The sequence below is a fragment of the Pieris napi genome, chromosome 20 (assembly GCF_905475465.1).
Source record: "Pieris napi chromosome 20, ilPieNapi1.2, whole genome shotgun sequence".
NCBI classification, from domain to species: Eukaryota; Metazoa; Arthropoda; class Insecta; order Lepidoptera; family Pieridae; genus Pieris; species Pieris napi.
The window spans coordinates 1,306,396-1,332,013 of record NC_062253.1 but is presented as its reverse complement, the minus strand read 5'-3'; the positions used below and the strand labels follow the sequence as shown (position 1 = coordinate 1,332,013).

Sequence of the window (25,618 nt, the reverse complement as noted above, 5' to 3'; positions counted from 1 at the left end):
TAAGTTACATTTATATATTTTAGTTAATAATTACAAGCTTAAACAATCATCTTACACTTGAAGATCTCAACTTTAGTTTTTTCCACACTCATAAATTGTATTATAACATTCTCGTTTCCGATAATGTCCAAAAAGGTCGACAACACTTTTACTGAAGTATCAATTAAATTTATGAACACTTAGATAAGCCAAATTAGTATTTGTTATATATAATAGGGTTGCGACGCTAGTTACGGGGTATTATTAATTATAAGCTCATATTTTAAATGATTAAAACCAGTTATTAGCCAGCATCAAACAAAGTGTTTCATTTAGCAGATTACTGAACATATCCATACAACAACCGCCACCGGACTTAACTCACGCTATTTGAAGTTATAATCTATTATATAGCATATATACATAACCATTGAATTATCTACACGTACTTAAAGAAACACAAGTTCCACTTCAAATAACCAGTGGCGCTTCTACCCGTTCTTGGTTTAGGACTTCTGTAGCTATTTGGTGATCATTTTTGTCTTAATAGGCAAGTGATCAACCCTCTTCGCCTGACATAGATGGTTGACTTTTGGATACTAGGCGTGCTGGTTTCCTTGCGACATCTTTCGAGTTTTAAATGCGCACTTAGCAGAAAAACATTCTGGGCACAAATGTAATTCAATTGTCCGACCTCAGGGCTGATAGATGCCCGCCGCTCTAATCATGCACTATCTTAAGAAAATAATATTCTTACCCGTGCCCTCTCGCGAAGTTCCAAGCGACATCAATATGTCCACCTCTGCAGCCTTGTTGTTGACGGATGTTGCAGGAAAGAAGAGTTTGCGGACTGAGCGCCAGTGCTTCCGCTCCGTTTGATTGGATTGCGAATCTGTAATGTTATAGTTCAATTTCATTTATAAAAAATAATAAGTCATTTATTTGTAAAGAACGTGGCACGTTAGGATTGATTAATTACCGCATAAAGAGCTATATAGGAGAGTATTGCCAGTTCTTTCTTCCGTTCTACACCCTTGTTTTGAGAACTGGCAGTAAATGTTAAATTAGAAGCATTTAATGTATTTCTTTTTTGACGTTCATAAGTGTACATAGTGTTACCTATATGAATAAATGTTTTTTTGATAAAAAAATAGGCATGCACAATGCACATGTCATATTATCATAATAATGTTGTTATTTATAATTATCAAAACGTATGGTCTAAATACTCTCTCATTTAAGGCACCTTGCTTTTAAAAATCTAATCAACTTTTCCTTGAAAGAATTATACGGCAGTGATCTATAACTTCTGAGAAGGTGATTAAATAGTTTGATACCCATGGCGAAATTTTTTTAACACATCGAGGTGAACATGCACCCACAGCAGTGTTAGATCCTTTGGTAGATACTTATTAAATGTTTTAATAACTGGATGTTTATAAAACTTGGCGATTAAAGAGAGTGGCGGAAAGTTTATTGCCAGTTCTTCTCTTCCGTTCAACGCCCTTTATTTGAGAACTGTCAGTAAATGTAAAATTAGAAGCATTTAACTTATATTTCATTTTTGACGTTCATAAGTGTACATTGTGTTACCTATATGAATAAATGATTTTGTTTATTGATAGATAACTACTTCTAGGATATATAAACTTAGTATGTACTGTTAAAATGTATGTGTAATGTCCAACCGTGGGAATTGGGACCTTTTTCGTGCTCCTGACTTCTAATTATTTCGTTGTACAAGGCATACCCATGCACTGTTATCTCATATACAGATTTTAATGTGCTATCGTATAAAATTACGCTTCACAACACCTGTGTTATCATAAGCATATTAAACCTGAGCTGATGATAGTGCATTTGAGTATAAAAGCTATAAGGGTTTATTGTTACCAATCCAGTTAATTATTAAGTACTTAATATATAAAGATTTGTTTAATGGCGTTAAAAGAACTTTATACTTAGCAAGTAAGTTAGGTATACACTGTAAATCGCTCTCAATAAAATAAAATAAAAAAATAAATAAAAAAAAAGCCTAAAAAGGTCTAATTGATTTTGTTTTTTTTTGTTTTGCTTTGAAATAATTGCGGTAGAGTTTTATCTAAATAGAGCGTCAAAACTAACTTTTTACCTGAACTTTTGTTATGCTTTCAAATAATTGCGATGGATCATTATTTTAATTTAAAAAATATTCTTTCGTCTTGTTCTATAATTATATTGTGCTTACTTTAATCAGTTCACCTCGCACTAACAACGTTCCCTTCAATTTTTGGAATCACATGGTATTCTGTTAAGCAATTTCACATTACGTCTTGGTAAGTGGAGGGAGCTTATAGTTTATTGTTTATCAGAATGCCAAATCGTAAAATCACTGCTTCACGACTGATTTGAGCGCGACCGCCGCGCCGCAGCGAAAACCGCTGCGAGAGTTCGAAGAGTGAGTTACAGAATCGCAAGGCTGATAATACAAAATGGAATTGAATATGTTTAGGAATACAAGAATTCTATAAAGTATTAAAATTTCGGTACTTATATGTATCTATGAGAAACATTTAAATTAAATCATTATGAATTGGCAGAAGGTAGACGATTTAAATTAAGCCTAGAGGGATTAATATGGACCCACTCAATAAATTCATACAGTATTTATTCAAAGTGTATAGTAAAATTAACTTTATACACTGTCAGTAAGGTTTGGTTTAAATTGCAACTGAAGGCTTTTCAAGGGCCCAAGTTATTTTTAACTGAAGTGTTCAAAGCCTCATTGTTTGTTGTTCTCTGACATAGTTCGCATTCCAAAGAATGTTTTGTCTTCGCGTAGATCAACTCCTACTCTATTCACTTTTGGAGTGGTCCTCAATTTGAGTTCTGGGCGAATGAAATGTTTCTATTGTAGTGGTTTCATGAAAAAAAATGCGTGCGTACAAATTACACATGTCAGAAGCGAAACTTCTTTAGCAAACTAATTTTTAAGTCTTCTTCATATTTATACAAATCGAAAACTTTAGATTTCCGAGACTAGGGAGGGAAAAAGGAAGATATGTTAGGAATCTAATGAATTTAATTTTTTAAATTTATTTCTTCGATGATAAAAACACGTGGCATTTTATTTTACAATTCATCATTTGAGATTTCAATAAATTATTTTGTATAAAATATAAAATACTAATACATATTTCATAAAATCTCTTTACGAAATTTTAATTTAAAAAATATATTTTCTATAAGGTACTTCGCCCTTCTCACTCTCTCAATCGCTCTCTCCCTTCGACCAAAACGCTGCACATCTTCGTTACTTTTTCGTAAAAAATTACCCTCATGCGCCTATGCGCACTTATTGCCAGTTCTTCTCTTCCGTTCTACGCCCTTGATTTGAGAACTGGCAGTTAATGTAAAATTAGAAGCATTTAATGTATATTTCTTTTTTAACGTTCATAAGTGTACATTGTGAACCTATATGAATAAATGATTTTCGACTTTTGAAAGAAGTTTCACTTCAAAAACATTTAAAAGACATCGAACCAAGAATCTTGTTGTAAAATCTTAAAACGCCGGCAACGCAATCGGCATTGTAAATGCGGTATCACTATATAAAAATAACTTAGCACCTTGAAAACACGTAGTATCAACCGTTCTTCATACATGATCATACCTGTCAGAAGCAACACCAGCAATTGACACAGCCCAGTCAGATCCACACCAGCCCTGGTCCACCACAGGGGAGATGAAGTTCGGCCAACGTCTGCGAGCATCGAAGTCCCGAGGGTAGGGAATGTTCTTGTCGTATCGAATTGCTCCCATTCGCTTCGTTTCACGGCTTAGAGGGAATGTACCTGAAAGAGAAGAGCTATTAAAAACCACGACATAACTGGCATACGCAGTACACTAATATATATATATATATATATGCTAGCTGACCCGGCAAACGTTTGTTTTGCCATGTATATTATTTCTAGGAAACATATGTTTAGTTCAATAAAAATAACTATCTACTATTATAAAAAATAGGCGTTCATCGTAGAGGGGTGAAAATTAAGGGATGTATGTATTTTGGTATGTTGTTCACATAAAAATAAATACAAAAAGTTTTGTCTAAAAAATGAAAACAAAAATTTAGGGGTCACTCTTAACATTTAGGGGGATGAAAATCAGGTGTTGTCCGATTCTTAGACTTACTGAATATCCATAAAACAATTCATAAGAATCGGTCGAGCTGTTTCGGAGGAGAATGGTAACTAACATTGTGACACGAGAATTAGATTAAGAGACGGATTATTCTATATTTGAGCAGTGTTGGCCTAGTGGCTTCAGCGTGCGATTCTCATCCCTGAGGTCGTAGGTTCGCTCCCCGGCTTTTTTTACCAATGAACTTTCTTTCTATGTGCGCATTTAACATTCGCTCAAACGGTGAAGAAAAAAATCGTGAGGAAACCTACATGTATTAGACTCAAAAAAAGTCGACTGCGTGTGATAGGCACTGGAGGCTGATCACATACTTCCCTTATTAGATTTAAAAAAAATATCATGAAACAGATTCAGAAATCTGAGGCCCAGACCTAAAGATGTGGTAGTGTTAGTCTATATTGGTGACAAAAAACCTCAAAACCTACTGAATCGCTATTCTTTCACTAGCTACATTGTTGCAGTGTTCTGTGTTCTCAGATATCTATATCAACATTTCCTTACGAAACATAGAAAGAAAGTCCATTGGTGCACAGGTTCGAACCTACGACCACAGGGATGAGAGTCGCACACTAAAGCCACTAGGCCAACACTTACTTGAATCTTTATCCTTATACAAATCATATGTATGTGACAACATTTGGACATGACTGACAAGGTTACAAAGGACATCAAAGGTGACAATACCCATTATACCTGCCTAAGCTCTGACCTCATTGCAATCTGATTATATTCAATGTCTTTTGAATGTTTGAACGGATTATATCTGACTAGATTTAATGTAAATTCTGTTCTATTTTGGTAACACAACAATATAGTTATTTAAAATAAATATTTTATGTACCTATAGAACTGAAAATCTTATGATATAGCCTGTATTATAAAAGAACAGCCATAGATAAAATACGTGTCTATGGACTACAGTTACCCTTAATAGCCGACCACACAGAATAGCTTCCTTTTATATTATAAATATATATATAGCGGAATAAATCGTTTTTATAATGCCAACAAATTACAAATTATTTATTCCTTCCGTATTAAATGAAAACTATGAACAATAAAAATACAATACTAAATGACGTAATAACGGTCAACATCAATAATAAACTAATAAGAAAAAGGCGGGAATAATTATAATTATTCTAATACAATTTTCATATAAGTAGGTACATTTTCAAACCACGCTTGATGCTTGCTGCACAGAGATTTTATATTAGGTCCCAATTTGGTTAGCTTCAATCTCAAGTCTCCACGTTTATATTGAGCTGATCTTTACTTCCCCCCTAAGCAATCAAATTGCCCCCCTGTTGGCCATCAGGGGGCAATTGGGCTACGTTGGGCAACATTGATACTTAAATATAGCTTAAACGGTAAACATCGGGCCAGCAGTAATCAGCTACCAACATGTAAATTACATATTTATACCACAACATATCTAAAATAAAATGGCGTTAAGTCTTGTTAAATTTGTAGATGACAATATGCACCTCGTAATATAAATTGTATTATAAATAGTTGAAAGTGGATCATTGTCTAAAGAGAAAGTGCGCTAATCTAGGCACAGACTTTCATCGCTTAAATACTATTATTGTAACACACGAACACATTCAAACGCTTTGATACAGGATAACCCACGAGAAAGTACGACTATTCAATTCGTACATTTGTGTATTTACGCTTTACCTGGGATTTTTGTAAATAAGGTACCTACACTGCCACAATAACATACTTTTAAAATTTGCTTTAATTTTCTATGTAGAGCAGTGTTGGCTTCAGCGTGCGACCCTCATCCCTGATGTCGTAGGTTCGATCCCCGGCTGTGCACCAATGTACTTTCTTTCTATGTACGCATTTAACATGCGCTTAAACGTTGAAGGAGTCGTGAGGAAACTGACTTGCCTTTGACCCAAAAAGTCGACGTGTGTCAGGCACAGGAAGCTCATCATCATCTAGACTGTTATATTGACAAATGATGAAATAGATACAGAAATCTGAGGTCCAAACCTGTTTGTTTAAAACATATACTAAATATCGATAGCTAAAATATTGTTCAAAACTGATATTTTCGCAACTACTTTTACTTGAACTACCGCAAAATACGTTCAAGCTAAATTCAGCTTTGGTTTAAGCAAATAACAATGACGCTAAGCAAATATAGACAAACCTAATTTATAAATTAATCCCTCCTTCAACTTCTTCCCGAAGAACTGCGAATAGTTGGACGCGCGCCATGTCATACCGGGCTGGTTGACACCGAAGACAACGTCCTCACTAATGAGACAAACGTCACTGTCACATTTCCAGTCTGTGGTCATCTTCTGTTCGTCTATGATCACGCATTCGCTGCAAAAAGAATTAATTTAAGTATTTTGTCGAGGGTATAAATAAATAGTATCTATATAATATACAAGAATATATAATTATAATCTTATACTTGACGCTGGCTAATCCACAAACCGTGCCAGAGCCATAAAGGAGAAAAATAAATAAAGTAAATAGTATGGAGATTTTTGGGTGTGTACATTAAAAATGTTTCGCGCGCTTTTAACTGTTTTTGACAACTTACATACGCGTTAGAAGTATAACTTTCTTTGGCGTAACAAGATAAATATCCTTTTAAAAATTTTATTCTACGTTTGTTGAAAAATTAAAATGTTAACTATAACTAACTCAGGGTGTCGGTGTCGGTTTTTGTGACGGTGTGCGCGCCCATCGTAAAAATTTACCCTCATAATTTTTCCCTAATTCGCCAAAAGTATAACTTCAAAAATTCAGTCTTAATCTGTGACATAGACTCTACCAACAAAACATGTAATTCTTCTTCTTCCTATCCTGTGCACTCTTGACAGAGCGGTCGTGATCGCTAGGAAGTAGTTGTAATATTAGGGCCAGATGTGATGCGCTTCACGACGTTTTGCCATCGTTGCCTATTAGTGGTCATCCTGCTGCACTGATTGAGAGTCTCCTACGGCAGACTTAATTTGGTCAGTCCAACGCGTAGGTGACCTTCCGCGCGGTCTAGTGCCCTCTACCTTCCCCTGGACGACAAGGCGTTCTATGGACTGATCACCACGCCGAGATACGTGACCGAAGAATGTAAGGATGCGAGATTGTACTATTGAAAACAGAGGCTGCTTAATACCGAGTTCTTGAATGTAATTATCAGTCATAACATGCCGTTCCAAAAGTCAGCAATTACCTTGGTGTCACTTGATACCTTGATGATTTTAAACCAAGCGCAAAGAGGTGTATCTTCGTTATATAAACAAGTCCCGATGCCTGTATGGTCTTATGATTGCCAGCTGTGGGGCTGTACCAGTAAGAGACACATACAAATAATCCAACGATACCAAAACAATGTGCTCAGGGGAATAGTCTATGCTCTCTGGTACATTCGCGATGACCTCCATCAAGACAGAAAGGACGTCGCCACAATAATCAAAAACATTGCTGGAGCCCACGAACAAAGGCTCCACCAACACGTGAATGTCGAGGCTATTCAACTTGACATCACAAAAGAAGAAGGACAAAACCATTCGAATTTGTGTGAGAGAACGTTAGTTTTAAGTACTAAACGGAGGTAAGTGGAAAAATAGAGCACGAGAACAGACTTCCCCTTAATAAAGACTGTTAGTTATTGGACACTTTCATGTGTTAAAAACCACAATAAAAAAAAAATAAAAAAAAAGTGATATCAAAATTTATATTTTTGCATGTATGGGAGACTCAAAAATTTCTGGAAAAAATTTAAAATATTTGAGGAAAAAATAATCTACATCCCGATACTGCATCGGTACGATGACGTCATTATCCTGAAACGCGCTATCAAAGTATTTTCCGTTGGGCATATAATATACATCTCGATATTCAGGCCAGTCTGTGGTCTAGGATCCTCCATTTAAATTAAAGGGAAAGTATACCATCCATCCTCCACATGTCGCTACAATCAGGACGATGACGTCATAACGCATACCCTGAAACGCGCTATCAAAGTATCCTGTTGGGCATATAACCTCTCGATATTAGGGTAAACACTAAACAGTCTAGAATCCCCACTTAAAAGGAAGGAACACCCTTACCCCCTTAAACGCTAAGTAAAACTAAAAAATAATACCAGTAATAAAACAAATTTTAAACACTTAAAGAATTACGCATAGACAAGATATAATACGCCTGCATTGGTCGAAATGACACGACATCTTGAATGAATTAATTAAATGAGTAATTACTATTAATAGTATCAATAACAACTCTCCATTCATTTAACTAAGGCCGGCTAACAACGAGAATTTTGTTAAAATATATAATTTTAAATGTTTCTTTTATTCCTGGTTTAATCTTCGAAAACATAGTACCTTTATCATTAAGGGCAGTGACTTAGCGTTCGCAGGTGACATAGAAAAATCCATTGAACAGCCGTGATTCGAACTGATGACCTCAGGGTTGTGAGACGCATCCAACAGTGCTCAGAGAACTACTTTAAATGGCCGGCAACGCACTTGCATTCTGGTAATTTGAGTATTTATGGGCGGAGCTATCACTTGCTTATCAAAAAAAAAGTGTTCGAAGTTATAAATAATATATAGGCCGGCAGCGCACTTGCCAGTGGCAACGCTTTAGTCAGTGGGAGTGTAAATGTGCAATAACTTAACAATAACCTCCTGCCCGTTTACTTTTACATAAAAAAAGATATTTTTTGGTTTTGTAACTGCTTTTTCTTAAGTAGGGTTGCCTGGAAGAGATCGCTTATTAGCTATTAGCCCGTTGCCTGCTTAATTTATGTTATCCGAATGTATATTAACATATGTAATGCAATATGTTGCATACTATGGTATTAATAAATTAATAATAAAATGATGATTAATTGTTTAGGTGTCGGCTACCGATGTCATATTGAGATCATCAGTGACGTCATGGGTTGTAAATCAATCGACATATCGATCATTGTCCTAATTAGCAAACATTCAGATTTTTCTTTTATTTGATATACAATAGTAGCATTTATAATATATAGAATTTACACAATTCTTTAACTACATAGTAATAATAATGATTATAAAATTAATAAACTGAAAATTCAAACAAGTTTGGTCAGTGTGGCAGAATACCTTTAAATCTGGCAGCATTTCCTCGCTGTATTGCGATACATTTGAATATTTTTTTTTAACAAAACGTTAGAAGGCGTTTTCGTTTTAAAGGTCTGTTATCTCGTATTCTAACAATGGTTTGTGTTCTAGAACGTCAATCAAACTTAAATCTAGTTTTAAGAGCTGTCATAACGTTTTATCTTTAAGTTTGACACATTTGACAGCGCTTCAGACGAGATTGTAACTAAAGATTATTTTTTATATAAAAGGGGGCAAACGGGCATGAGCGTCATCTGATGTTAAGTGCCATGAACACTCACATTACCAGAAGGCCCGCAAATTCGTGGGCAGCCTTTTAAGAATTAGTACGCTCTTAAATTGAAAGATTTATATGAAATTAGTTTAAACAAAAATACTACAAACCAGCAACACCTCAGATCGAATCAAATGTCCACGAAAAGGCACGCTTATTAAACTACACAAATGTGTTTAAAATAGAACACGAAAACTTGCAAATTAGGACAACTGACCTTCCCATATGACATATAATCAAAAGGCAATAAAACATTATCACGGTCAATCATTGACATTGTTCAAATCGCCCACACCAGCTGGACCTTGAAATGCAGGTTATGTGTGAAATCAAACACTGAACACCTGCAATTCGTGTTTCGAGATGGATCACATACATTTGTAGCGATACCCACAATCTTCAGAAACAAAACTGTACGATGACGTCATTCCCTGAAACGCGCTATCGAAGTATTTCCAGTTGGGCATATATACATCTCGATATTCGGGCCAGTCCAGGATCCTCCCTTTAGGTTGGAGGAACTGCATCTTCCTTCCTCCACATATTTTTACTTTCAGTACGATAACGTCATACCCTGAAACGCGCTATCGAAGTATTTCAAGTTGGGCATATATACATCTCGATATTCGGGCCAGTCCAGGATCCTCCCTTTAGGTTGGAGGAACTGCATCTTCCTTCCTCCACATATTTTTACTTTCAGTACGATAACGTCATTCCCTGAAACGCGCTATCGAAGTATTTCCAGTTGGGCATATATACATCTCGATATTCGGGCCAGTCCAGGATCCTCCCTTTAGGTTGGAGGAACTGCATCTTCCTTCCTCCACATATTTTTACTTTCAGTACGATAACGTCATTCCCTGAAACGCGCTATCGAAGTATTTCAAGTTGGGCATATATACATCTCGATATTCGGGCCAGTCCAGGATCCTCCCTTTAGGTTGGAGGAACTGCATCTTCCTTCCTCCACATATTTTTACTTTCAGTACGATAACGTCATTCCCTGAAACGCGCTATCGAAGTATTTCAAGTTGGGCATATATACATCTCGATATTCGGGCCAGTCCAGGATCCTCCCTTTAGGTTGGAGGAACTGCATCTTCCTTCCTCCACATATTTTTACATACAGTACGATGACGTCATTCCCTGAAACGCGCAATCGAAGTATTTCCAGTTGGGCATATATACATCTCGATATTCGGGCCAGTCCAGGATTCTCCCTTTAGGTTGGAGGAACTGCATCTTCCTTCCTCCACATACTTTTACTTTCAGTACGATGACGTCATACCCTGAAACGCGCTATCGAAGTATTTCTCGTTGGGCATATATTGCAGGACAAAAACATCCTTCACTGATAAAGGCGGGGTCCTTTACTTCACGCTTCGCTCGCGCTTTCGTCCTTGAGGGGATTGACCACCGTGCTCCACTCTCGCAGGAGACGCAGACGCACTAGTCACGAGGACCGCCCATTCCGGCCGAGCTACGCTCACCAACACAGCCCGAGCTGAGCAGTCAAGGCCCTACAAGCCAACAGGGAGATTCCATTAACAAGAAAATGGTCAGAATGGTCTAGGATTCTCCCTTTGAATGGAGTATAAGTAGACCATCTTCTCGCCACATGTCGCTACAATCAGTACGACGGCGTACCCTGAAACGCGCTATCAAAGTATTTCCAGTTCGGCTTATATACATCTCGATATTCCGTCGGATAGATTTATCGTGGAACCTTTAGGTCGGAAGAACAGCAGCTTCCCTCATACACTGTTCGTAAAGACCACATCCTCAAACAGGACTCTCTAGATTATCTTAAGAAGAAAGTAGACTATTTCTACTAGATTTTTTCTAGAGTGGTGGTCGCTTTAGACGTGGGCTAAGTGCGCGGACGATAAAACGATGGTGAAGTATTCGTAGCGCTGAATCTAGGGTAAGACAAAATCCTAGGTGTGAGGTACGGTTTTTGCCTTCTATACAATTATTTACCTGGCCGGGACTTCAAATAAGCTCCTTACTTCCTTAGAATTTCTTCGATATATTTATAGAACAGCGCGCTATCGACTATCGTCAGGAGTCACTATGATGTGATACGGCCCACGGCTACTCACATGGCCAGAAGTCCTGGCGTTGCCGACCTTATTAATCGATATGAAATAAAATCAGCTCAACACCCGTTTTAGGTCTATGCCTCAGATTTCTGTATCTATTTCATCATCATTTATCTATCTAATAGGCAAGTAGGTAATAGTGAGAGTCTCACGCTGAAGACAGCTACTAGGCCAACACTACTCTATTCAAATGGGAATGGGTCAGATAAAATCCTAGACGTAACACCACACTAGCCGGGACTTCTCACAATTTCTGACAGGCAAAGATATATAGGCATATTATGTTACTAGTAAACTTACTAAGAAATTATGTATTCAGTGGTTTGGTCACATAAACATACCTATGATGTCATATACCCTTATTCAAATCACATATAAAATTACTATATTATGTTCGTGAGTCATTTTATTATTACGTTTGATGATGTCAAAATTGCAGCTCCATGATCGAAAAATAATATATATAATAGAAGTATATAAGGCATTCATATAAGCGCTGACATACATATATATTTTTTTACTTCTCTTCAAGTAAGGATATATACATAGTATACATATAATAGACAGGGAACCTCGTTTCGCCGTAATATGATATTTTACTTTGCCTATCTTTTTTGTACATACAGAACTACGCTATGCTATCCCATAGAGACTGTTTACTGGAATAAAAACCTAAGTACAAAATATAACTATCCATTTTTCTTTTTATAAATACCTCAGAGTTCCAAGAATAAATAAAAATACTCGAAATGGTCCAGCCGTATTCGAGTTATGAGCAACATTTGCGATTCATTTTATTTATAGCTAAAACGAGTTTATTAATTGTTAATTCCAACACGCATATATACAGTATTAAAAATTGATAACTAGAAAAGAAAAACAAATGTCATAAGTTTGGTCCCTGTAGCAGTAGATACCTTTAATGATGGCATTTCCACGCTGTATTGCGTATTCGTAATAAATTGACAATCTGACCGAGTGGCTTAATTTCTGCGAGACATGAAAGCTTCGAGTAACGACAAAATGGCGCCGGCGTCGATCAAGATTATATCGCGATTACCAAAATTTATGGTTAAATTAAAAAGGTTTGTTAGGCCTGAAGATAATTCGAAAAACCTTTTTTGAAGTTATACTTCTTTTGGCGCGTTAGTGAAAAATCTTGAGAGTCAATTTACTTACTATTTAATTACTACTACTTTTTTACGATGCGCGCGCACACCGTCACATAAAACCGACACCCTAAAGTTAGCAATATAGTATAGTCAACATTTTAAAATAAAAAATGTCAATTTCTTTAATTATGTACAAATATTTTATGTGTGATATTTAAATAAACTTTATTTAACTAGATAATGCCGTATTATTTTGTTTTTTGTTTATTTATTAATAGAGTGATTAATGTTTGTCAAAAATGTTTTGGATTTCAGCTATAACAAATTACTAGACCAGTGTTAACGTGAGGCCGACGCCTCACAGGGGTGATTTCGATTGTGGCTATTCAGAAGTGTATTAAAATTATTTGGAATTTAAATTTCACTTTTAAAAATTTATCTACTCTTTTTTTTATAGAACAGCAAACGTGAAGGAGGCTCATCTGATGTCAAGTAATACCGACGCCCATGGACTCGCGAGTGCGTTGCCAGCCTTTTAAGAATTGATACGCTTATTTCTTGAAGGACCGTACCTACTGTGTTTCGTTAACAATTTCCTAGTAATTTCTTCCTAAAATCTATAATTTAAGTTTTTTAAGCAAATAAATTAATTCAATAATTAATGGTCCAATACAGAACAGCAACCTATTACAGCACATTAACATTGTCGTCCCTTATTCATTCCCAAGGTCCCAATTTTCCAAATTCCGTCTGCTAATACCCACCTTGGACTTCATGCACCTCTCATTCGAATTCTTCGCGCTTTTAACAGAATAAACACTACTTATACCAGAGCTTGATATATACGGGGAGCGTGGGGCTTGTTGTAACAGGGGTAAATAGTAACAGACCTTTTTCAATAGGAATTTGAATTTTATTCACGTTTTTTTTTTACCTAATCTTAAACTTATAACGTGCCACGCCACTTTTCATTAAGAATGTTTGATTTTTGTAGATCATTTTATCAAAGACGCGAAACCTCCCAAGAAAGAGACAGTTCTGTTACTGCTTGATAACCATGGCTCACATGTGAATATTGCAGTTGTCGAAAAAGCCAAAGAAAACAATGTTGTCATGTTATAGTTTCCCTCCAATTGCTCCCACAATTTTCAACCTGTAGGAGATGTAGGAGTCTACGGCCTTTTTAAAAACTACGTGAACAGAGCACAGACTGCATGGATGTATAATAAGTGCCATGTTGACATGATATAGTACCTTATATACTTCATGACATGATATAAGTACTTCAGTACAGAATAAGAAAGATAGTTAAAATCTTAAATCTTTAATTTGTTGATTATATTTTTTTTCCAGTTAACTATTTCATAAAAAACACATTATAGAAATACCTAGTTAGTTTTTGTTATATACAAAGCAAAATGATCCAAGATGTGAAAAAATTAAACAATTGAAGGTGTCATTTTCGTTGTTACTACTTGCTCCAGCAGATGTTACAACTAGCCCCAACCACGGGGTAAGTTGTAACACTTCCCTTTTTTCAAAAAAATAATAATTGTGAGATAGTTGCCTGTAGATTTGATAATATTTCGATTAGACTTCATAGATAAATAGTTAGAGTATCGATCAAAATTTATTTAGTAGTAATTTAGCCAACACACTTCATGATATTCAATTATTTGTTAAAATTGTTACAACTAGCCCCACGCTCCCCTAGTGGGCTGATCGGTTTTAAAGAAAGCATTGTTCGGTGCCCATCTCATACCCAATAAGTACTGTTTAATCCGTTAAAATCGCGAAGAAATCGAAAGAAAGGTGCCTGAACTCTTATGTTGGTTTTCGCAGAAGGATTTGTAAAATTTTGCAGATTTTAGACATTGAGAATGAGTAATAGATAAGCATTATGATGTTGTGAACTTTAATAAATAAATATAAAAAAAAATTATAGCTTAATGATAGCTTTTTTTTTTATTGCGGAAATTGAGTCCATACTACATTACACATTTAATAAAAAAAATCATTATTCAAAAATATGTATATTACGCATACGTGCATAGGAATTTTAGAAAGGCTAAACTGTACTAGACTGTATTTTGTATTGTTATTACATAGTTTATGACATTCGGCCTACATAACAATTATAATATATTTAACCTTAAACTATGTACTTAATTAGAATATTAATATTCATGTATTTTTTGTTACAACCGAAAAATATTGTATAATTTAACTCATTAATTATAATGGAAACCCTTTGTAGTGGAAAACTTTTATTATATTACCTTATCTTTTATACATCTTAGGCGAAAAGAAATTAACTTCTTCCGATGAAAGCATGTTTATTTTTTTTACTTAGAGGTGTGATAGATACTTTAGTCTACGCAAATAGTGCATTACTTGAATAATAAACCAATCTAACATAGTGATGGTCGGAATTATCGATTACGTAACTCATTTTTTATCGTAACGTTCAATTGACATTCGGTGACGTCAGTGTCCACGGCCATTAAGGCATTTGTATAAAAACCTTCGTACAGTTAGATTTACAAAAACTATTAACGAGATGGTAATAGATTTTTCATAGCTATTTATACAGAAATCTTTATATAAAAACAACTTGACTACGCGTGACTGTGGTTGAATAGGATCTTTTACTATTTTTTTGTATTGTTGCATAGTATGACCACGAATTGACGCAAGCAAGACCCAATTTAAATAAAATAATACTTGGGGAGTAATTAGGAGGTTTAATTTGAAATAAAAAGGCAAAACGATGTCCATAAGTAAATACAGATTTTTTTATAGAACAAGGTAAACGGGTGGAAATCTCACCTGATGTTAAGTGAAACCGACACACATTGCCAGAAGGCTCGGGAAGAACTTTTACAAATGCGTACGCTCTTTTCTTGAAGGACCCTAAGTTGAATTGGTTTGGAAATACTTCAGTGAGCAGCTGGTTTCACATGGTGGTAGAATATAGATAAACCATGTACAACCATGATAATATATGTTTATGTCACTACATAATAATTATAGTCTATATTGAGACACTTAACAATGTATCATAAATAAAAAAAAAATCTTTACTCCTATTATAAAAAAATTAAAAAGAAAAAAATGCCATGTAATACTGCTAAATGCAATATGGTGAAGAGGCAAATAAAATGTATTATTATTATTATAATCATTATGCAAAGCCTAATAAAAGATTTAAAAAAGGTAAATAAATCTTGACAGAAGAAACTTTTTGTCATCAGAGATACAGAGAAGGTTAAACATTAATGTTTATTACACGTGATTTAAATTTCGACGCACAAATTTCAAAGTCGAAGGAAAACCATTGTTATTCTTAACACGTAAAGAATATATTACGCTTTAATTCGCTTCATGGAATATTTATTATATTAAGCCGAGTTATAAACAAAAGTGAGCGGTGCTGGCCTAGTGGCTCTCTCATCCCTGAGGTTGTTCGATCCCCGGTTGTGCACCAATGGACTTTCTATGTGCGCATTTAACATTCGCTCGAACGGTGAAGGAAAATATCGTGAAAACCGGCTTGCCTTAGACCCAAAAAGTTGATGGCGTGTCAGGCACATGAGGCTAATCATCTACTAGCCTATTAGATTGACAAATACAGAAGCGCCCAGACCTAAAAAGGTAGCGGCACTGATTTATTTTTATTTTTTAAAAACAAAAGTGAACGTATTCGAAATCATCTTATTTATCGAGTGCATTAAACAAAACACTGTCGTCCTTGTCGCCTACTTTCTTTTAACAACAATTTATTACGACGATCCACTTTCAGTGAGTTTATCTTGAGCCCAATTTAAGTCAAAAATCTTCACGTGATAATTAAATGTTTTGAGAGTGAAAATCTGTATAAATCGGTCTTGTTAAAAAGGCATACCATGTTAACAAGTTTAAATCTTATGTAACTTTCTTAAATATAATTCGTCAAGTTGTTTGGATTGTTTTAGGCAAATAACTATTTTCACTTTTTTTTATAAAACGGGACAAGCCGTCAGGAGATAGGGTAGTCAATGCCAGAGGGCTCACAAGTTTTAACGATAGGTATTTTCTTGAAGGACCTTAAGTCGAACTGGATCGGAAATACTTCATTGGGCAGCTGGTTCCACATAGGTGGTGATAACTTCTTTATTATTTCGCCAATATCCCGTTAATATTGGATAATCATTTTAAAAATTACTAGTGATTAATACTATAAATACAGAAAAAAATATAAGAAAATGTACGCCAAATATTGGCGTATTAACACATAATATTTATTAAGTCTGCGTAGGAGTGCAGTAGAATATCCGTGCAACGTGTCTTCTTCTCACGAATCAAATATAGAGAATATTTCGTTCGTTCTTACTACTTTATAAACATCACGTATAAACACCAGTTATTTATTTATTTACTAAAGTTCACCACATCATATATAATGCTATATCCACAGTATATGTTACAAGCTATCTTTTCTACAATGCATGACAAATGTTTAATTTAATTTTAATTTATTTTATATATATTTTTTTTGTAACATTTATGATGACCTAAATTGATAATATTTTAGACAAAAGAACTTGTATCATATACCGTAGATATTATAGTATTATGTATGATGTCTTAAACTTCCATAAATAAATAAATAAAACCCTTTAGCATCGATAGTATATCGAACATCCCTATAACATTTACAAATGGCGAATCGCCAGTGTTATTGACTGTAGATCGACCACCTGGCACTTTAAATATAGCTATTGTGTCACGATCACTCACTCAATTTGTCACTGAACTAGTATTCCTAAAGGTACCGTCATCGCGACGGACGCCTTGGGGTCGAATTTCGTATTCTGATGATGAAACTCAGCTGCAGATATTAATCCGAACAAATTCTCTGAACACTCTCCGTGATGAATACGGTAGAAGATGCAGAGAGACCCAACATCTCTACGCAACGCCAAAGGATCAAGGCTCTCGGAAAGTGACAGGTCGTCGACGATTCGAACCGCGACCGTTGAATATGATCAAGTGGAAAGAGCTGGTCCTCCAGTGTCGGAGTATTACGTCTACTACTAGTAGTATATACTTGCTGTTTTGTGGTGCTGTTTTCTCGTGCCAGCTTGTTGAGCCTGGAGGAAGAGAGATGCGTGACATACGCACTAGGTTCAGTTTTATTAATTGGGAAGTCATGTAGTTTGCCATAGTTATTTTGTATGATGATTTAATGTTTTAAAAGAGTACCGAGACTTTTTTATGCCGCCTTTTCTCTCGGCCTACACCCTCTGTATTCTTTGCCGATAAGTAGGGATGTCTACCGATACAAATTTAATGTCTTGGAATAAGTGATACCTGTGTCTTATATCTTTATATATATATAATGAAAATGGTCTTCGTTTGAGGCTCAATCACGCCTAAACCACTGATCGTATCGACATGAAACTACCACCATTCGATGCGAAATTTTTCCTAGATGGTTTATGGCTATTTATTTATTAAATTCCAACGTTCCTTCATTTTTATTGCTGTTTTACTTTTATGAAAATTTATCCATACGGACTTCACCGCGGAAACATTCGGGGAGGCTTCCTAGAACCTCTAAACGTCAACATCTGTTAAAAACTCGATTTTCGAAATATTTCAATTTTCTTAGCGGGAAGTTAAAAAGAAGAATAATAAAAATATGAAAAAAAATAAAATAATGAAACATAAAATTTATTTTAATTCGTCCAGCAAAGCAGGCGCGAAACGGCTAGTTCCATAATAAACATATTTTATTTTATTGCTAGTTCTTCTCCCTTCTTCGCGATTTGAGAAATGGCAATGTAAATTTGCAGGTATTTTCATTACATCTAAGCTAGCTAAATTACCTAAATAAATGATTTGATACGCAATTGTTATCATTATATTTCAATTGCTTCATTTCGCAGTTCCTTTCAGTCACGACTATAACATTTACCCGACCTAATAATTAAACATCTGACACTGCTCAAGTATTTAAGGTACTACTTATAAACGTAGTATAGGACGTCTTTTAAAGTCAGGAAATACCCAACGATGTTCAAGCAGGAATTATGTGGGACTCAAATGTAATTTTCAACCACTAAAACTTGACGGATGCTTTCAGCTTTCCAGAGCGGAGACAGGTAACAGATTTTCTCAATGCCAAAACGCTCGCGAGTGCGTTGCCGGCCTTTTAATTTTTTTGTATATATAACAAACAGCAAACGCGCAAAAGGCTCACCTAAATGTTAAGTAATATGGACATGGATTTTCTCAATGCCAAAACGCTCGCGAGTGCGTTGGCGTCCTTTTAATATTTTTGCTGTATATGTAACAGGCGGCAAACGTGATGTTATGTGTTATACACCGCCACCCATAGACACTCATTACCAAAGAGCTCGCAAGTGCGTTGCCGGCCTATTATTATTTTCTTTACTTAGAGCGAACGGCGTTGCTTCCCGCTCGTCGCCTTCTTTCTGGCGGAGCGCTCTCCATTCTCTTTTTGAGTCATGATGGCCTCATAGCTTTGAAGACTTTTGGACGGTCTTTTTATTTCTAGGTATGTGTATATATATATGTTGATATATACTTTAATATGTTTAAACGAAATCGCCTGCACTTTTTCAATCATCACGACCTTCGGGTGCTTTGTTCCAATTGTACCAATTTATCGTTCCAAGAAATTGAAAGAATTGGCAAATGATTAACTACGACTGTTCGGTAACGATACTTCTCTTTTAAAATTTTATTAATATGTCGTCGTTCTTCTAGAAATAAATCTCTCTCTCTTTCGTCTCCTTTCAAATTGTACGAGGTGAAAAGGGATAGACCTTTACAGGGGAGTTTTCAGTTTAATCATAATCCAATAATCATTATGTCAGCACACTTTCACACCATCACACAACACAGCCGAATTAGGTATTACTTAGTTAATTTAATATTTATTATCGATTTATTCCTTTTGTAATTGTCTGAATATTCTTGTAGTAGTACCTAGTATAATTGTTTTTTGTTATATATAATGTATGTTAGCTGTATGAGTAGCAAATAAATATAGACATTCTCGGCCTAAGTCCCTCATGAGCAAAATTTGCTGACCTACATTGAAGGTTTCTAAAATGAATTTCTAAATAGTTATATATTCTTGAATAGCGTCTATGTTGTGATCAGTGTCGGCCTAATGGCTACAGTGTGCATCCCTGAGGTCGTAGGTTCGATCCCCGGCTGTGCACCAATGGACTTTCTTTCTATGTGCGCATTTAACATTCGCTCGAACGGTGAAGGAAAACATACAGATACAGAAATCTGAAGCCCAGCCTTGCGATACTGTAACTCACTTTTCGAACTCACACAGCGGTTTTCGCAGCGGCGATCGCGCTCAAATCAGTCAAGAAACAGTCATTTCATGATTTGGCATTCTGATAAGGACCTTGTAGTTTATTGGTTATTAGAATGCCAAATCGTAAAATGACTGCTTTACGACTGATTTGAGCGCGACCGCCGCTGCGAAAACCGCTGTGTGAGTTCGAAAAGTGAGTTACAGAATCGCAAGGCTGATCTAAAAAGGTTGTAGCTGGTTTATTTTAAAATGTGATCAATAAAATTAATAATTTATTATTTTATGGTGCCTATATAATTTAGTTTTGGTGACATCATAGGTTAATTACATGCTAATATGAATAGATAAGATAGAACGAAGCGAACCCTTAAACTAAGGATTCATATGTAATTTTATAAATTCCATAGTCCATAGACTCCAAACACAACCAAAGGCAATTAGGGCATTTCAAATACGCTTGGAAAATGAAATTTCGTCTATGAGAAATTTCATTTTCTTTCCACTCTTGATTTCAAAAACAATTTGGCTATTGACAATTCATGATCCGACAATCAGACCACACCTATATTCATAAATGTCTTTGCATTTAAAAACAAACGAGTGAAATTCCAAGGAGATACCAATGTTTCGTGGGACCTTTGTTCTAAATTCAAATATATACAAGTCCACTCTGTTTTTTAGGCGTAACCTTGAACAGTTATTGAATTATTCAAGCGAAATATAACGTTTTGTTTGGAATTTGTGTTAGTTCTTTAGATTTGGAATTAATCATGTGAGTATCGCAATACAGCTGGCAGTACTAAAGATACACTGCCACAGGGACCAAACTTTTTAAATTTGTTTATATATCTAGTACTTATTTATTTATTTATAGCCTTATATCAGAAGTACAAAATATATGCATTATAACTATTGTTTTTCTTAATCTACGATAACTGGTTCTATGTGCCTACGGGCATTGTCCTCCATTTTTTGTTATTGGATACCAATCTCGTCCAGGTCTTAGTCTTTCCAGCTATTTCCATGATTTCATCGGCCCACCTTTTCAATTGCCTACCTCTGTTTCTTTTATGGCCTCTTGTTACAATTTTGCTCCATTTATCTGCTCCTCTTATGGTATTTCCACCCCATTTCTATTTTAGTACTTTTGTTTTATACACAACGTCAGCAAACCCTGTTTTATCTCTTAAATTCTTGTTACTTATATTTTATATATATCTACTTATCAATTTTTAATTATTATTATGTAGGTTGAGAATATTGTAGATACTGTATATTATGTCAGTCAAATTGATTGTGACTAAATAAACGTAGGCCTTGATGCTGTATTGATGTTGGAATCAGTTCGAGAGATTATTAATTCCATGAAAATATAACATTCTCTCACTTCACACTTAAAAGACCGGCAACGCACTCACCAGCCCTCTGGCATTGAGAGTGTCCATGGGTGGTATCACTTAACATCAGGTGAGCCTCCTGCCCGTTTGCCCTCTGTTCTAAATTAAAAAAAAACTCTGTCTGAGCGTCAAGGTCCGAAAGGAAACATCTAAAGCGTACAATGTTTCCACCGATTTTGACTAGCGCATCTCTAACAGATTTATGGACCATCGTTTTTCATTTTGCCTTCTGTGTTACCAACCACGATCAGTTTCTCCAAGTTCTCATCGCCTCTGCGCATTGTATGGCCGAAATAAGATATAATTCGCTGTCAGCATAGGGTAGACAGGTGAGTCCGTTTGCGGAGTTGGTTCGATGTATTGGAGCGCTTTGCAATCCACTGTATACTTAACGAAATAACAATTTTTAAATTGCATATTTGTCCTTCTTAATCTAGTTTAGTGTTATTTGTCATTGATGCCCATGTATTGTTTTTGTTTGTCGAGTGTTATAAGTGTATGTGTTTCGTTACTGTGCCTTCATAATAAATAAATAAAACTTTAATAAAACGTTATTAACGCGGTGAGAATCATCAAAATCATCAAATTTGTTAATAGCTCGAAGCGATATTTTATTATCTTGGTCCCATTTATCAAAGGTTAACTTTAATTAATATGAAAATCCATCCAACGACAATATGTTCTTTATATATTTTCACACTTAAGTGGTATGCTAATTTCCAATATTCATTAATTCGGTAACACGATGTTCTATAGCTGAAAGCTTTTATTTATTTATTTATTAATACTTTGTTACAATTAAATAAAAAGGCACCAAGCTTTTCTCTGTAAATCTTGCCCGCTCTACGCCCTTGACTTGCGATCTGGTAGTAAATGTAAATTTAGAATCAATTTAACATCTTTTCTGTTGACGTTCGTAAGTGTACTTGGTTACCTATATTTGACTTTTAAACGCATTTTTTTCGTTATAAATAATATCGTGGTTTTTTGTAGATATTGATGTCATGTATTAAATCGAGTCCATAACTTTGCTTTGCTAGCTGTTACGTTTCTATTCTTTATGCTTTAAAATATTAAATAAAGGCGCTTGTAAATAATAAAACTTTAAACATGTATTTGCGATATGAAGGCATGCTGCGTTGTTTGAATTATAATAATCTGAGAGCCGGAAACAAAAGCGTGGGTTATCCTGCTAAGTTGAGAAACGAAAACCCAGTTTACCTATTAATTACTGGAATATAATGCGAAAGGTACAATACTATAATAAGTATAAGAGAATACAATTGAGCAGTGTTGGCCTAGTGGCTTCAGCGTGCGACTATCATACCTGAGGTCGTAGGTTCGATCCCCGGCTGTGCCCCAATGGACTTTCTTTCTATGTGCGCATTTAACATTTGCTCGAACGGTGAAGGAAAACATCGTGAGGAAACCGACATGTCTTAGACCCAAAAAGTTGACGGCGTGGTTCAGGCACTGGAGGCTGATCACCTACTTGCCTATTAGATTTTAAAATGATCATGAAACAGATTCAGAAATCTGAGGCCAAGACCTAAAGACGTTGTAGCGTCACTGATTTATTTTATATTTCGAGTGTCAAAAAAAATTAAAAAGGTGAAGGTGGAGAGACCTGTGACAACTATTGAAGATTAAATTTTAATCAAGCTAAACAGTAAACACTGTTCTTTATAGAATCCTTTTTTTGACCTATCACGTCAAAATCAATGTTGCATACCCCATATAAAGGAGGGGCTAATCATTTAATAAAAACTACAATAGCAATGAGCTACCAGCTTCAAATACAATATTTAAAAATTATTTAATACTGATCATAACAATTAAATATACAGTATTTACAATTTTCTTAACCTACATAATTTGGGCCCTGTGGCAGTGTACCTTAAACGCTGGAAGCATTTCCTCGCTGTATTGCGATACTTATTCGTAATTAAGCGAGAAAAGCACCAGTACTATCTACCAAGCGCCAACTTAAATTTGCACCTTGAATCCCACGGTCCAAGAGTCTCTACTCCAAAGGGACAAAATCGTAGTTGGAGGAAAGACTCTTATATTTACTCTTAATTCTTTAAAAACATTAATACGGACAAGTTACAAAGGAATTCGACGCTGGCGATCAATTAGCAATTTGCACTAAAAATTATAACCTCTAAGAAACTTATTAGAAACAGCTAATTCTCGCTAATAATAGACGCGCCAGCTTAATTAAGACCTTGATAAACGTTTTGTTAATTGACCGATTTGTTTTGGAGGACTTTACGATTTAATCACAGACTAAACTTGAAACATCTCTGAAATCTGTTAATTGTATGTGACCTTGTCTATGAAAGACTTCAAAGTATGCAACAAAAACAATAAAAGAAATCAGTAGCGCTACAACCTTTTTAGATCTGGGCAGAAAATTCTGTATCTGTTTCATGATTATTTGTCAAATAGGCAAGTAGGTGATCAGCCTGTGCCTGACTCATGCGAGTTTTATGGTCTAAGGCAAGTCGGTTTCCTCACGATATTTTCCTTCACCGTACGAGCGAATGTTTACGTAAAAAAATCCAATAGCCGGGGATCGAACTTACGACCTATGGGATGAGAGTCCCACGCTAAAGCTATTAGACCAACACTGCTCCAAAAACAATAGAAAACAAAAATATTCTTAAAAGCGATGGTGACAAGAACTTCTGCGTATTATCCAGTGCTCTGTTTCCGGCCTAAAATGAGGTTGTATTGTTATAACAAAACAGTTAAATATATATAACTTTTGTATTGCAATCAAGGTCTATAATAATTTACCAAAAACATGAAAAGATCTTCCTACTAGAGTTTTTAAAAATCGACTTTATGTACTACTTTTAAAAAAATGTATTATTCTATAAATTATTTGCGTGAAACATTTTAATTAAAATTAATTTGATATAGTGATAAAATAATGTAAGAATTGACTATAATGATATGACACATAATGTAATTGAAACTATCTATTAAGACAAATTTGCATGTTATTATGTGTGGCAGAATATGCGAACTTTCGATTGTACCACCATTACATTTTTGTACCATATTCTTGCAATAAATTATTATTACAATATACAATATTTATTTAAATATTTAAAAAAATCCTGTTCGTTTGTTTCGAGAATGGCTGAACCGGTTTGGCTAATGATGATCTTGAAGTATTTGTAGAAGTTCAGAAAAGGTTTAAACATTTAAACATAATATGTACCGCTATTTACATTTTTCGTTTTTTATTATGTATGGGTAGATTGAGTTTTTATGAGGTGTTTTTAAATAAATATTATAAAATTAAGTCCCTCCCGCCTCTGACTTATGAACGCGATACTCAGAATCTAAGTGTTTCCAAAATACACGAACCATGCTTTTACCAGATCAAGGGCATCGCTTGGTCGTTGCCCCCAATAATAAAAAAAAACTTTTTTTAAGAATTACTTTGAGACTTAATGTCTTATTAGCGTCAACAATTAGTTTTTATTTATTGCACACTTCCCGGTTCGAGGGCAAGTTTTAATTTAATTTAAATTTGTTCTCGGCCTTTGGGAGGGTTGTGCGGTACCGGGCGAGTGCCTAAAAAACCGTACATGGAGGACATGGTCGAATTTCTGAGGCAAAAAGCATGAATGATAAAAATCTCATACTTGACGCTGGCTAATGCACAAACCGTGCCAGAGCCATTAAAAAAAAAAATTATTGCACACGCTGAAGTTGTCACTTGCATTTCAACTGCCGCCCTTGCCCCAGGTAACGCTACATTCGTTCAACCTATCAACTCACACTCAAATATTTATGTCTTCTAAACAAAGATCTCAAGGGCAGGGGCGATTAATTTTATTTTTTGAGACCAAAAACAACTCAAATGTAGGTCATTGTAGCTATTATTTAGTTGAAGGAATTTTAATATGACAGTCGACGTGTAGCTAATTGCTCAAGATTTTCTATTTGTATATTGTATTGTATCGCGATATATTTGAATCAACCGTAGATTGTTGTGATAAAAAATACTTAGTAAATTGGAATTATAGATACATTTTGTTTAAAAGTTACCCAACCTTTTTTGTGCCGTGCCCCACCTTAGTA

At 35.2% G+C, this 25,618-nt stretch overlaps 1 protein-coding gene across 1 annotated transcript in view; it reads right to left on the bottom strand.

Moving 5' to 3' along the window:
* Positions 1-25,618, bottom strand: part of LOC125059510 (tubulointerstitial nephritis antigen-like) — a 49,990-nt gene that overhangs the window by 6,628 nt on the left and 17,744 nt on the right. Inside the window, exons 4-6 of the mRNA XM_047663959.1 lie at positions 6,329-6,507; positions 3,632-3,812; positions 737-871 (exon numbers count right to left, since the gene is read on the bottom strand). Of these exons, the coding sequence (XP_047519915.1) occupies positions 737-871; positions 3,632-3,812; positions 6,329-6,507 (495 nt within the window). The remainder of the gene's footprint in view (positions 1-736; positions 872-3,631; positions 3,813-6,328; positions 6,508-25,618) is intronic.